This window comes from Neoarius graeffei, chromosome 8, assembly GCF_027579695.1.
Source record: "Neoarius graeffei isolate fNeoGra1 chromosome 8, fNeoGra1.pri, whole genome shotgun sequence".
Taxonomy (NCBI): Eukaryota; Metazoa; Chordata; class Actinopteri; order Siluriformes; family Ariidae; genus Neoarius; species Neoarius graeffei.
In genome coordinates, this window is record NC_083576.1 from 37,768,498 (window position 1) to 37,781,647 (window position 13,150).

Below are 13,150 nucleotides of genomic sequence, written 5' to 3' on the forward strand. Positions count from 1 at the left end.
ACATTATAGTACTGTCTCTTATCAGTAAAAGCAAGTAGTTTGAAATCTACGACTAATTTCACATAAAATAAGTTTGAAAATCAAGCTGCTGGAGGATCCCTTGAACCCAGCCAAAATGCGGAGTTTCAAAATAAAAATTATATATATAAAAATATTTGCTGTACTAACAAAAGAAATATGCTTTCATGTACGGGTAGCTCACTCATACTGCACACTGTACACAGGTGAGCATACCTCTTCTGGCTCACCAAAAAAAAAAAAAGGGTAAAACTTGTATGCATTTTTTTTTTGGTTATTCTTAAATGATCAGTTTATAGCAATATTAAAAGGAATTGTTCCCAGACAAATTATACGCGCATGATTCTCGAGGGGGAAAAACATGGATACTTGGAAATTTACTTACTCATTCACATTAAATAGACAACAGAAAGTTTGCTAGAAAGTTCCACAGGGCATCTGTTTCAGGAGTTGAACAAAGCTCCTGAAAATGATTCTGCAAATCACTATTTGTTAGTATAAATATGCAGGTGATTTATAGGAAATTGCATGTGCTGTTTGGTGGAGAAATTCAGACTATTTCTCGATAATCACCTCCAGTGACTTGGCAAAATGGCTGCCAATCGCTTCTTTGTCACCATAAGTGAGGAAGAATTATAAATTATGAAAGAAAATGCTGTTTCTAAAAGTACTAAAGATGCTACAAAGTTTGGTCTAAAACTATTCAAAGGTAAGGTGGAATTGTGAATTATCTATTTCAAATCAAAGTAGTTTATGTGACTCGCAGAGTTAAGTGACACAACCTTGCATTACATTTGCATGCCGCTTTTGAAGTTTTAAATATATATATTTTTAATACGATTTAAAAAAAAATAATCACCTTGTATTTATACTAAAACAATTATCTGCCTCAGGCTCAGTGAATATTGGTGAACAATAACCTCAACTTTCGTCTTGGTTATTATTCACCGATATTCAGTGAGCCTGAGGCGAGTAATTGTTAATTATTATCAGTGTTGTAGTTGAGTCATTAAACCTTGAGTCCAAGTCCAGTTTTGAGTCACCAGTGTTCAAGTCCGAGTCAAATCCAAATCATTAAAGAAAATTTCAAGTCGAGTCCACTATTGATCTGAGTCAAGTCCGAGAACAGGACTCCAATTGTACCATTTAACGGTGGCTGTTGCTGCCTTTATGTGAAACCATCTCTGCTACTGTGTTGGATTAACATTACTGCTTAACTGCCCCATTTTAGTTAATAGGCTACAGATTAAAAAAAAAGCTTGTTCATCACTAAGCAAGCCCTGCTATCAACAGGGCAAATAACATGAGAGAGGGTTAACACTAGCTAGTTCTTTGGTCAGCAAGCAAGCCCCGCTATCAACAGAGCAATGAACATAGCTTATTACTTACTTCTCGAGGTATAGTCTTGCCAAACGACGATTTAAGTTCGAGGTTGTCCCTGTCATCTCCTCGATAGTTCTTCTACATTTGGAACACATAGCAGGGCATTTTTTTTCCCACTGCATGAGATGTGTCTATAAGCAAAGCAGACAATCCTAGGGGCACTCTCTCCAGGCACTTTAGCACAATTAACGTTAATTTCTTCCTGAACATGACGTAGGAACAGGTGAGTGTGCATTACCTTGCACAAAATTAGTATAAAAATTAATGTAGATCTAAATATCTTATGTCAAATTATTATGGCATGTTACAAAAAAATAAAGAAAAAATCAGTCCTTGTCTCCAATTTACAAGTCTGAATGCAGTTAATGCACGAGTCCAACTCATCAGTGCTTGAGTCCAAGTCAAATCACAAGTCCTTAAAATTAGGTTACGAGTCAGACTCGAATCCGAGTCCTGAACTCGAGTACTACAAGCCTGATGATAATTTCTGAATGAAAAATCACTTCTTTTTCCAGCAACCCTGTTTTTTCCCCCCAGTGTTTAGCAATATTTCCAGGGATTAGTTAACATGAAATTGGAGGGGGGAAAAAAACATGGTATAGGCCTTGCTCATTTTTTTCCAAATACAGAAAAATAGGTGATTATTCACCAATTCATTTTAAGGGCAGCAGACATTGGTTGGAGATCTTTAGAGTGCTAGTCTCTGCTTAGCCCTGTGGAGGATGGAATCTACTCTACATACCACTGTGGCTTGGTGATGCTGTGAGACTAAAACCAAATGCCTTCACCTGTTTTTTAAATATTTTTGGAAATATAGTGAACACACACACCCACACACTCCAGTCTCTTTTATGAGAAATATTGTGTCTTTTAGTCTTCTCTTCAACCAGCACTACTGAACTTTCTCAGTGTTGTCTGACAAATTAGATTTGATACTATAATGTATATAATGGTGATAAATGCAAGAGATTTGTCTGTAGACCTTTGATTTGGGGGGGTCACTGACATCCCTATCTGACTGATTTTATCTTCTTTATCTCCAGGTTGCAGCTGGAGGCACTCAAAGAGTTCTCTCACCAAAAGGTGTTGAATGTCCACCACCACCTCCTCCTCCTCCTCCTCCACCACCACCAGGAGCACCCCTTCCACCTCCTCCTCCTCCCCTTCCAGCAGGTATGGGACCACCTCCACCACCACCACCACCACCTGGTTTTGGTCCACCCCCTCCACCCCCTCTTCCTGGAGGGGTTCTTGCACCTCCTCCGCCAGGTTTCCCTCCAGTACCAACTGTTCAAAAGCTACCTTATGGTCTACAGCCCAAGAAGACCTATAAACCTGACGCAGCCATGAAGAGGGTCAACTGGTCCAAGGTAATAAATGTCACATGATCCTGAACAGAAAGTAATATTATGACATTAAATTCAACTAAGCTATCAAACAACATATAGGAGACGTTTTCTCTCATTTGTATGGGATGAACAAGTTTCAGAAAGAGTTGGCAATAATAGCTCAATTAGTATAACGGACAGTATTTTTTAATGTAATCTTCATGCATTTGTCAGTTGTTTCAGAAGCCCTGAGCCATTTCAGCCAGCGATTCAAAATATGTTGAAATATGAGGTATTATAAATCAATTACATTTCCAAATTAATGAACTGTGGCATCTTTGCTTTGCGTTTTTTCAGACCTGTTTCAATAACACCTATTTGTTGAAAAGAGAACAGAGTTCCAACACAATGGTTAAACAGTAATAAACAGTAGTGTCACCTTGCCAGGCTACCTTAACTCTTTCAGAAAGCACTTAGTAAAATTAAAAATGGATATTCTCTGAGTGTTGTCCTGTGAAAATTATATTCTTGCCTTAAAATACATATTATTGTCTTTTTCTTATATTTTACACAATAATAAAATTCTCTCTCTCTCTAGGTAAGATTATTATGTTAGCATTTTTTTTTTAACCTACCTAAAATCACAGTCCGGTCTCAGAATGATAAGATACAGTCAGGTAGAGACACAGGCAAGGCAGGCAGCAATAACAAGTCTCAGAACTTATTCAAAGCAGTGAGTGGCAAGACTTCCTCTGACTATGAGCTCTGCAGGCAGTGAGGGGTAATGGCCTGGGTGTTTGTTGCAGTGTCATGAATTATACACGTACAATGTCTTGCAAAAGTATTCATCCCCCTTGGTGTTTGTTCTGTTTTGTCACATTGCAAGCTGGAATTAAAATGGATTTTGGGGGGTTAGCACAATTTGATTTACATAGCATGCCTACCACTTTAAAGATACATTTTTAAAATGTATTTATTTTTTTTATTGTGACAGAAACAATCAAGATTAAAAAACAGAAATCTGGAGCGTGCATAGGTATTCACCCCCTTTCATATGAAATCCCTAAATAAGGACTGGTCCAACCAATTAACTTCATAAATCACATAATTATTTGATTAAGAGACACCTGTGTGCAATCAGTGTCACATGATCTGTCACATGATGTCTGTATAAATCAACCTGTTCTGGAAGGACCCTGGCTCTGCAACACTTCTTCTTCTTCTTTAGCAGTCCGTCGATAACGACGATGACACGGGGAGGGGCTTGTGCCTATGGCGGATGTGGGAGGACATCCCAATTGCTGTCTTAAATGTCCTGTCGCAGATGACACACCTGTAGGTCACTTCAGCAGGTGGAGGTGCTGGTTCTAGTTTGCGCTGCCTCTTTTTTGACAATAACTGAACATTTCGTTCCCTGATAGCGCCGGCAGCGCCGGCCACCACCTTCCTCCAGGTCACACGATCTTCAGCTTTCACCCTCCAGTTTTCGTATTCATTAATGTTCTTCAGGTGCCTCTTGAACACGTCTTTGTAGCGCAGTCGCGGTGCTCCTACTTTCCTTGACCCTTCTTTCAGTTCTCCATAGAAAACAGCTTTTGGTAGTCGGCTGTCTTCCATGCGTGTAACATGTCCTGTCCACCTTAGCTGACATGTGGTGAGCATTTCCTCAACACTCTGCATTTCTGCCCTTTCCAGTACTTCAAAATTTGACACGTGATCTTTCCATGAGATGTTCATTAGTTGTCGGAGATGTCTCTGCTGTACTTTATCAAGACTCTTAATGTGGCGTTTATAGATGGTCCAAGTTTCAGAGCTGTACAGAAGTGTTGGCATTATGATGGCTCTGTAGACTTTCATCTTGGTTTTCAGATGGATTCCTCTCTGGTCCCATAGACGACTTCTCAGTTTTCCGAAAGCTGATGCTGCAGATTGGATTCTTTTTGATATTTCTACATCTATACTTCCACTGTTGGAGATAGTACTACCCAGGTAAGTGAACTTGTCTACTTCAGCCAATGGAGTACCATTCAGGAGCACTTTTCAAGGATTCAGCTTTGCGTTATAGGTGTCTTGGATTAAAACTTCTGTTTTCTTTATGTTGATTGTTAGTCCGAATCTTTTGGAAGCTTCAGCAAAAGCTGTCAGTAGATCTTGCATGGCCTGAAGACTGTGAGTTACAAGCGCCGAATCATCTGCAAAGAGCAACTCCTGAATCAGTAGTTCCCGTGTCTTGTTCTTTGCTTTCAGGCGCCTAAGGTTAAAAAGGTCTCCATCACTTCTGGTTCGAATGTAAAGGTCACCAAGTTCTTCTGGCATACTTTGTAGGACTGCAGTAAGGAAAATAGTAAATAGAGTTGGTGCAAGAACACATCCTTGTTTCACGCCATGCCCCACACTGAATGGGTCTGAACAACCATCACCACAGCAGATGCTAGCAGTCATACCATCATGGAAACTGCGTAACACTCTGATGAAGGTTTGTGGACAACCGTAACAACTTAGTAGCTTCCATAGGGTCTCTCTGTGAACCGTGTCAAAAGCCTTGCTGAAATCCACGAAGGTGACAATAACTGGTTGGCGTTGTTCAGCACACTTTTCTTGCAGTTGTCGCAGTGTGAATATCATATCTTGAGTAGATCTGTTTGATCTGAACCCACACTGACTCTCAGGAAGGATATCTTCAGCAAGAGTCTGCAGTCGAAATTGCAGAATTTTGGCAAGTATCTTTCCCGCTACTGACAGAAGTGAAATTCCCCTGTGGTTTCCACATTCTGTACGGTCTCCTTTTCCTTTATAGATGGTCACGATGGTCGCATCCTTAAGGATGGCTCTGCAACACTACTAAGCAAGCAACATGAAAACCAAGGAGCCTCGTGGAGAAGTATAGATCAGGGTTGGGTGATATAAAAAAAAAAATCCCAAACTTTGGATATCCCAGGGAGCACCATTAAATCCATTCCAGCAAAATGGAAAGAATATGGCACCACTACAAACCTGACAAGAGAAGGCCGCCCATCAAAACTCACAGACCGGGTAAGGAGGGCATTAATCAGAGATGCAACAAAGACACCAAAGATAACACTGAAGGAGCTGCAAAGATACACGGTGGAGATGGGAGTATCTGTCCATAGGACCACTTTAAGCCGTACACCCCACAGAGCGGGACTTTATGGAAGAGTGGCCAGAAAAATGCCATTACTTAAAGAAAAAAAATTAAGAACGCATGTTTGGAGTTTGCCCAACAGCATGTGACAGACTCCCCAAACACATGGAAGAAGATTCTCTGGTCAGATGAGACTAAAATTGAACTTTTTGGCCGTCATGGGAAACGCCATGTGTGGTGCAAACCTAACACTTCTCATCACCCTGAGAACACCATTCCGACAGTGCCGACAGTGAAGCATGGTGGTGGCAGCATCATGCTGTGGGGATGTTTTTCATCTGCAGGGACAGGAAAGCTGGTCAGGACTGAAGGAAAGATGGATGGCACTAAATACAGAGCAGTTCTGGAGGAAAACCTGTTTGAGTTGGACAGAGGTTTGAGACTGGGACGAAGGTTCACATTCCAGCAGGACAATGACCTTAAACACGCTGCTAAAGCTACACTGGAGTGGTTTAAAGGGAAGCATTTAAATATCTTGGAATGGCCTAGTCAAAGCCCAGACCTCAATCCAGTTGAGAATCTATGGCATAACTTGAAGATTGCTGTACAACAACACTACCCATCTAACTTGAAGGAGTTGGAGCAGTTTTGCCTTGAAGAATGGGCAAAAATCCCAGTGGCTGGATGTGCTAAGCTAATAGAGACATACAGTGCCTTGAAAAAGTATTCATACCCCTTGAACTTTTTCACATTTTTCCACCTTACAACCACGAACTTACGGTAAAAGTTTTTTATTGAGATTTTATGCGATAGACCAACGCAGTAGCACATAATTGTGAAGTGAAACGAAGATGATAAATGGTCATCAAAATTTTAAACAAATAAAAATCTGAAAAATGTGGTGTGCATTAGTATTCAGCCCCCTGTACTCTGATACCTCTAAATACAAAGTACAATCAATTGCCTTCAGAAGTCATCTAATTAGTTAATAGAGTCCTACTGTGTGTAATTTACTGTCAGCATAAATACACTTGTTCTGTGAAGGCCTCAGTGGTTTGTTAGAGAACACTGAAGAACAAACAGCATCATGAAGACCAAAGAACTCACCAGACAGGTCAGGGATAAAGTTCTGGAGAAGTTTAAAGCAGGGTTAGGTTATAAAAAAACATCCCAAGCTCTGAACATCTCAAGAAGCACTGTTCAATCCATCATTCAAAAATAGAAAAAGTATGGCACAACTGCAAACCTACCAAGACATGGCTGTCCACCTAAACTGACAGAGCGAGCAAGGAGAGCACCGTCAGAGAAGCAGCCAAGAGGCCCATGATCACTCTGGAGGAGCTGCAGAAATCCACAGCTCAGGTGGGAGAATCTGTGCACAGGACAACTATAAGTCGTACACTCCACAAATCTGGCCTTTTTGGAAGAGTGGCAAGAAGAAAGCCATTGTTGAAAGACAGGCATAAAAATCCCATTTGCAATTTGCCAGAAGCCATGTAGGGGACACAGCAAACATGTGGAAGAAGGTGCTTTGGTTAGATGAGACCAAAGTTGAACTTTTTGGCCTAAATGCAAAGCGCTATGTGTGGCGGAAAACTAACACTGCTCATCACCCTGCACACACCATCCCCACTGTCAGACATGGTGGTGGCAACATCATGCTATGGGGATGCTTTTCTTCAGCAGGTACAGGGAAGCTGGTCAGAGTTGGTGGGAAGATGGATGGAGCTAAATACAGGGCAATCCTGGAAGAAAGCCTGTTGGAGGCTGCAAAAGACTTGAGACTGGGAAGGAGATTCACCTTCCAGCAAGACAATGACCCTAAACATACAGCCAGAGCTACAATGGAATGGTTTAGATCAAAGAATAGTCATGTGTTAGAATGGCCCAGTCAAAGTCCAGACCTAAATCCCATTGAGCATCTGTGGCAAGACTTGAAAATTGCTGTTCACAGATGCTCTCCATCCAATCTGGCTGAGCTTGAGCTATTTTGCAAAGAAGAATTCAGTGTCTAGATGTGCAAAGCTGGTAGAGACATACCACAAAAGACTTGCAGCTGTAATTGCAGCAGAAGGTGGCTCTACAAAGTATTGATGCAGGGGGGCTGAATACTAATGCACATCACGTTTTTCAGATTTTTATTTGTTTAAAATTTTGAAGACCATTTATCATTTTCGTTTCACTTCACAATTATGTGCTACTCTGTGTTGGTCTATCACATAAAATCTCAATAAAAAACTTTTACTGTAAGTTCGTGGTTGTAAGGTGGAAAAGTGTGAAAAAGTTCAAGGGGTATGAATACTTTTTCAAGGCACTGTACCCCAAGAGACTTGCAGCTGTAATTGTTGCAAAAGGTGGCTCTACAAAGTATTGACTTTGGGGAGTAAATACCTATGCACACTCCAGATTTCTGTTTTTTTTTTTTCAATCTTAATTATTGTTTGTGTCACAATAAAAAAAAAATTGCACCTTTTAAAGTCGTGGGCATGTCGTATAAATCAAATGGTGCTAACCCCCCAAAAATCCATTTTAATTCCCGCTTGTAATGCGCCAAAACAGGACAAACACCAAGGCAGATGTATACTTTTGCAAGACACTGTACCTGTAATGGTTTGTAGTTGTACTCAGTTAGTACCAAGTACTCAGTTGGTACTAAGTATATGTGCATGTGTAATAGTGTAAAAATGATTGCGTAAAAATATTCAGTGTTTGAAAAATACTGATACCTTTTTTCCCCCTCTATTTATTTATTTATGGAAAGACAAAGTACAAGCAAATGTGTTTTGCTACTCGTTATACTGAGTCTTGTACCTAACATGCTGACACCGCTCAGCTGTATTTCCGGATGAGCTCCTGGCAGAACCAACAGTTTACTTCTCTGTCCTGCTATACATTTCCAGTGATTTTTAAAATTTTTTGATTTGATATAGATATTGACAGTAAAATGTTTCATGATTAATAAAAAAGTCTTGGTTCATGATCGACCAGAATCCCCCACCGACAACCACCTCAAATCTCAACCATGTACTCTCTAAGACGTGCTGAGCAAAATTTCTTAAATAATTAAGAAATGTTCAAATACAAATTCTTCTGTGAGATAAGGGACAAATGACTGCAGAACCTTGAAAAATCTTTTAGTTGTGCCTTGGATGGAATACGAGTCACACGCATTCCATTGTTGAAGATGAGGCCTGGATTTTGGCCATTCAAACACCTTGATTATTTTTTTCCTTCTTTCGCCACTCGGATGTTGATTTGCTGGTGTACTTGGGATCAGCGTCCTATTTCATGCCCCAATTTTGGCAAGCTTAAAATCAAACAAAACCCAAAAATAAGCACCGTTTGCTGATCATGGCAAGTGCCCTGATGTGCCCTTCACACGTTTAAATAAAAAAATAAAACTTCATAACAGTTTATCCATTTTGAAAGTTATGATATTATTAAAAATAGGCTTACCTAGCCGCAACCATTTGCACTGAAACCGGATATCTAGTATGCCGTTTACCTTTAACACAGAGCCATCAAATGAAGGCTTCTAGTTCTTAAAAAAAAATCCCTGGATGCCACTGCGCTCTCTCTCTCTCTCTCTCTCTCTCTCTCTCTCTCTCTCTCTCTCTCTGTGTGCATGCATGTATTAACTGCTTCAGATGGGTTGAATGCAGAGAGAGAACTTCACTGTGCTGTAATGTATATATGACAAGTAAAAGCTTCTAATTCTAAAAATCTAATCGGAAATTTTCTTTACCCATGTGACTTTTTTTTTTACTGGCAGCAAAATACGTGAATCAAAAGACTTCGCTTTTATGAAGTTTAAATCTCCCTCGGCTAGATAACACATGCACAGTACTGCCACAGATACTAGTTAACAGTGTATGTTGTCATACCAACACGATTCTTGCCATCTAATAAGATTGCTTCTCGCAGTGAAATAAAAACAAACAAAAGCATGCCACATGAAAATACAAGGAAAATTGAAAAAAAAATTGGGGGGGGGGGAACTGAGTAGCCAGTGATGGAGTTTATAGGCAGCAAAAGTTTGTTTTTTCACCCAAATGATTGACACTCGGGCATCTTCAGGGTTGTTTACAACAGTTTAGAAGCAGTGTATCCACTAGTCTCGGTAAGTCGTGTCCAGTGTAAGTGATGTCACAATCTTGGATTCGCTTATGTATTTGCACTCAGAGCACGATATTTGAACCTCAGAAAGAGTGAGATGGTGGTGCTCAGGGACAGTGTTTTTTCTTTTAAAATAAAATCTGTACACGGTATACAGGTACAAACAAGGGAGCACTTGAACATGTCTTGTATCGATATTATCTGTCAGTTTATTTTTGGGTTTTGTTAATTTTTAAGCTGCTGGATAGATTGCCTTACATTTATTTTGGGTATATTCTGGTATAAAGTGGAGTTCTTTACTGTCTCAATGACTCCAAGTTTCCCAGGTTCTGTGGCTGTGAAACAAGCTCAAATAATCTCTCTTTCACCACCATGCTTAACAGCTGGTATGAGGTGTTTTGTGGTATGCTTCATTTGGTTTTCACCAAAACATGATGACCATACATCTCCACCTCGAGCATATCAGTCCAAAGGATATTGTTTCAAAATTTTAGTAGTTCAGATGCAATTTTGCAAACCCAAGTCCTGCCTCCTATATTCTTTTGGAAGGGACTTTTTTCCTAGCCAACCTTCCATGAAAGTCATACTTGTTCAGTATAAGGAGTGCAGTTACTGGGTCTGGATATGTTTTTATTAGGGATGGGCTTGAGCGGTATCTGTTTTTTCATACCTTCATATCATCCTGACATTTCACAGAGGTATACAGTACATGATGGGTATTTGTGTAAAAAATACAGTATGTAAAGATTCAAGATGTTTATTTGTCATATACACAATAACAGACACAGCAGTTTATTATTGAGTAATGAAATTCTTATTTTGCAACTGCCCGACCAAACTATGCTTACCAATATAAAAAGAAATATATAAAATATGAAATATAAAATATAAAGTGCATATGGAATGCAAAATATAAAAGTAGAATGAAAAATGAAGATAACATTTAAAAAAAAGGAGAGGCAAACAATGTGCAAACATAGAGGTAGATATACTGTGCAATGTCTTGTGCAAAATTGCTAATATAATCTGTGGTTCAAAGCCTGATGGAAATATAGAGGTAGATGGTGATTATAATCCGTGGTTCAAAAGCCTGATGGCCTGGGGGTAAAAACTGTTTGTCAGTCTAGTAGTCCTTGCTTTCACACTCCTGTAGCGTCTGCCAGATGGTAGGAGCATGAATAGTCTGTGTTGTGGGTGTGTTTGGTCCCTGATGATGCTCTGTGCCCTTTTTGTGACCCGGGTGTTGTAAATGTCCTGTAGTGGGGGGAGGACAGCTCCACAGATGAACTGTGCCATTTTAATGACACGCTGGAGAGCCTTTCTGTCCTGAGTTGTGCAGTTCCCGTACCACACAGTGATGGAATTTGTCAGGACACTGTGCACCTGTAGAAGTTGCTGAGGAGTTTGGTGGACAGTCCAAATTTCCTCAGCTTCCTCAGGAAGAAGAGTCTTTGTTGAGCCTTCTTGATGGTCTGCTGTGTGTTGTGTGTCCAGGTGAGATCCTCACTGATGTGAGTTCCAAGGAATTTAAATGTTTTCACCCTCTCCACCTGTGTCCCGTTGATGTGCAGCGAACATGTGCACAATGTGCACAAATTGACAAAACAGGCATGATTGTTTTAACTACCGTATTTTTCGGACTATAAGTCGCTCCGGAGTATAAGTCGCACCAGCCAAAAAATGCATAATAAAGAAGGAAAAAAACATATAAGTCACACTGGACTATAAGTCGCATTTTTTGGGGAAATTTATTTGATAAAATCCAAGACCAAGAACAGACATTTCATCTTGAGAGGTAATTTAAAATAATAATGGATTAGAGAACAACAGGCCGAATAGGGTTACGGTATGCTAACGTAACACATTCAGCTACATGACGCATAGACAACGAACTGAGTACGTGTCTGGTATGTTAACGTAACATATTAACAGTTATTCAGATAACTATAGCATAAAGAACATGCTAACAAGTTTACCAAACCATCAATCTCACTCCAAATCACTAAATCCATTGAATTCTTCATCCTCGGTGTCAATTCTAAACAAATCCGCGAACTCCGGAGGTAGATGAAGCGTTGCTTCCTCTTCTGCGTCGCTTTCGTCAGACTCGTCGTCAGTTGCAGTTCCAATTATTCCGGCCTTTCTGAATCCTGAAAGGATGGTTTCGGTTGTCACTGAAGCCCATGCTTTGTCGATCCATCCAGTGACTTCCAGAAAAGTTGCATGGCGCATTCTCCCGGTTGCCGTGAAACTGTGCTCTCCATCCATCATCCACTGCTCCCACAGGTTACGCAAGACTATCTTAAAGCTCCGGTTCACGGAGATGTCAAGTGGCTGGAGTATTTTGGTTAAGCCTCCAGGGATGATGGCAGGTATGGAGTTGAAAACTTTTAATTTATCTTTGAACTGTGGCGTGATGTGCGCTCGCATGCTGTCCATCACAAGCAGGGCTTTGCGTGTTCTAAAGAAGCCATCTGGATGCTTAGTGTAGCACTTCGTAAGCCATAAGTTCATCATTTCTTGATCCATCCACCCTTTCTCATTCACGGCGACAGCAACTGAGGGGGATTGGATATTTGGCATGTTTTTTCGTTTGAAAATGACCATTGGTGGCAATTTTGATCCATCTCCACAACATGCTAGTACCACTGTGAAGTGTGATTTCTCATGACCAGTTGTTACTATATTCACACTCTTTAGCCCTTTCTCTGCGACACTTCGGCCCATGGGAATGTCAAACGTGAGGGGGACCTCGTCCATGTTAATAATATGGTCCGGTGTCACGTTGTGCTCAGTTACATGCTTTTCAACGAACTCACGGAAACTGTCAACCTTGGCTTAGAAGTCTGCTGGCAGTTTTTGGGACATCGTTGTTCTTGCTCTGATAGAGAGGCGGTTGCGTTGCATGAAGCGGTAACACCAAGAAGGTCCTCCCGCAAAGTCATTTATATTCATCTCCTTGGCAACTACCTGGGCGTGGAGACGCAGCTGCACTGTTGACAAGCCTCTTCCAGCAGCACATTGTTCAAGCACCCATGTGTGAACTCGTTCCTCTAGCTGTGGCCACCTAGCTTTTAGCCCGCGATTAGCTTTTTTTGTTTTCTTCATTGCAGTAAGAGTAACCTCCGCTTTTCGCCAGTCCCTCACAAGTTTCTCGCTCACTCCAAACTTTCTTTCTGCTGCTCGATTACCGTTTTCAGCT

General features: G+C 40.6%; 1 protein-coding gene across 1 annotated transcript in view; it reads left to right on the forward strand.

Annotated features, from left to right (window-relative positions):
• Positions 1-13,150, forward strand: part of diaph2 (diaphanous-related formin 2) — a 902,507-nt gene that overhangs the window by 255,124 nt on the left and 634,233 nt on the right. The window contains exon 18 of the mRNA XM_060927624.1: positions 2,445-2,771. Within this exon, the coding sequence (XP_060783607.1) occupies positions 2,445-2,771 (327 nt within the window). The remainder of the gene's footprint in view (positions 1-2,444; positions 2,772-13,150) is intronic.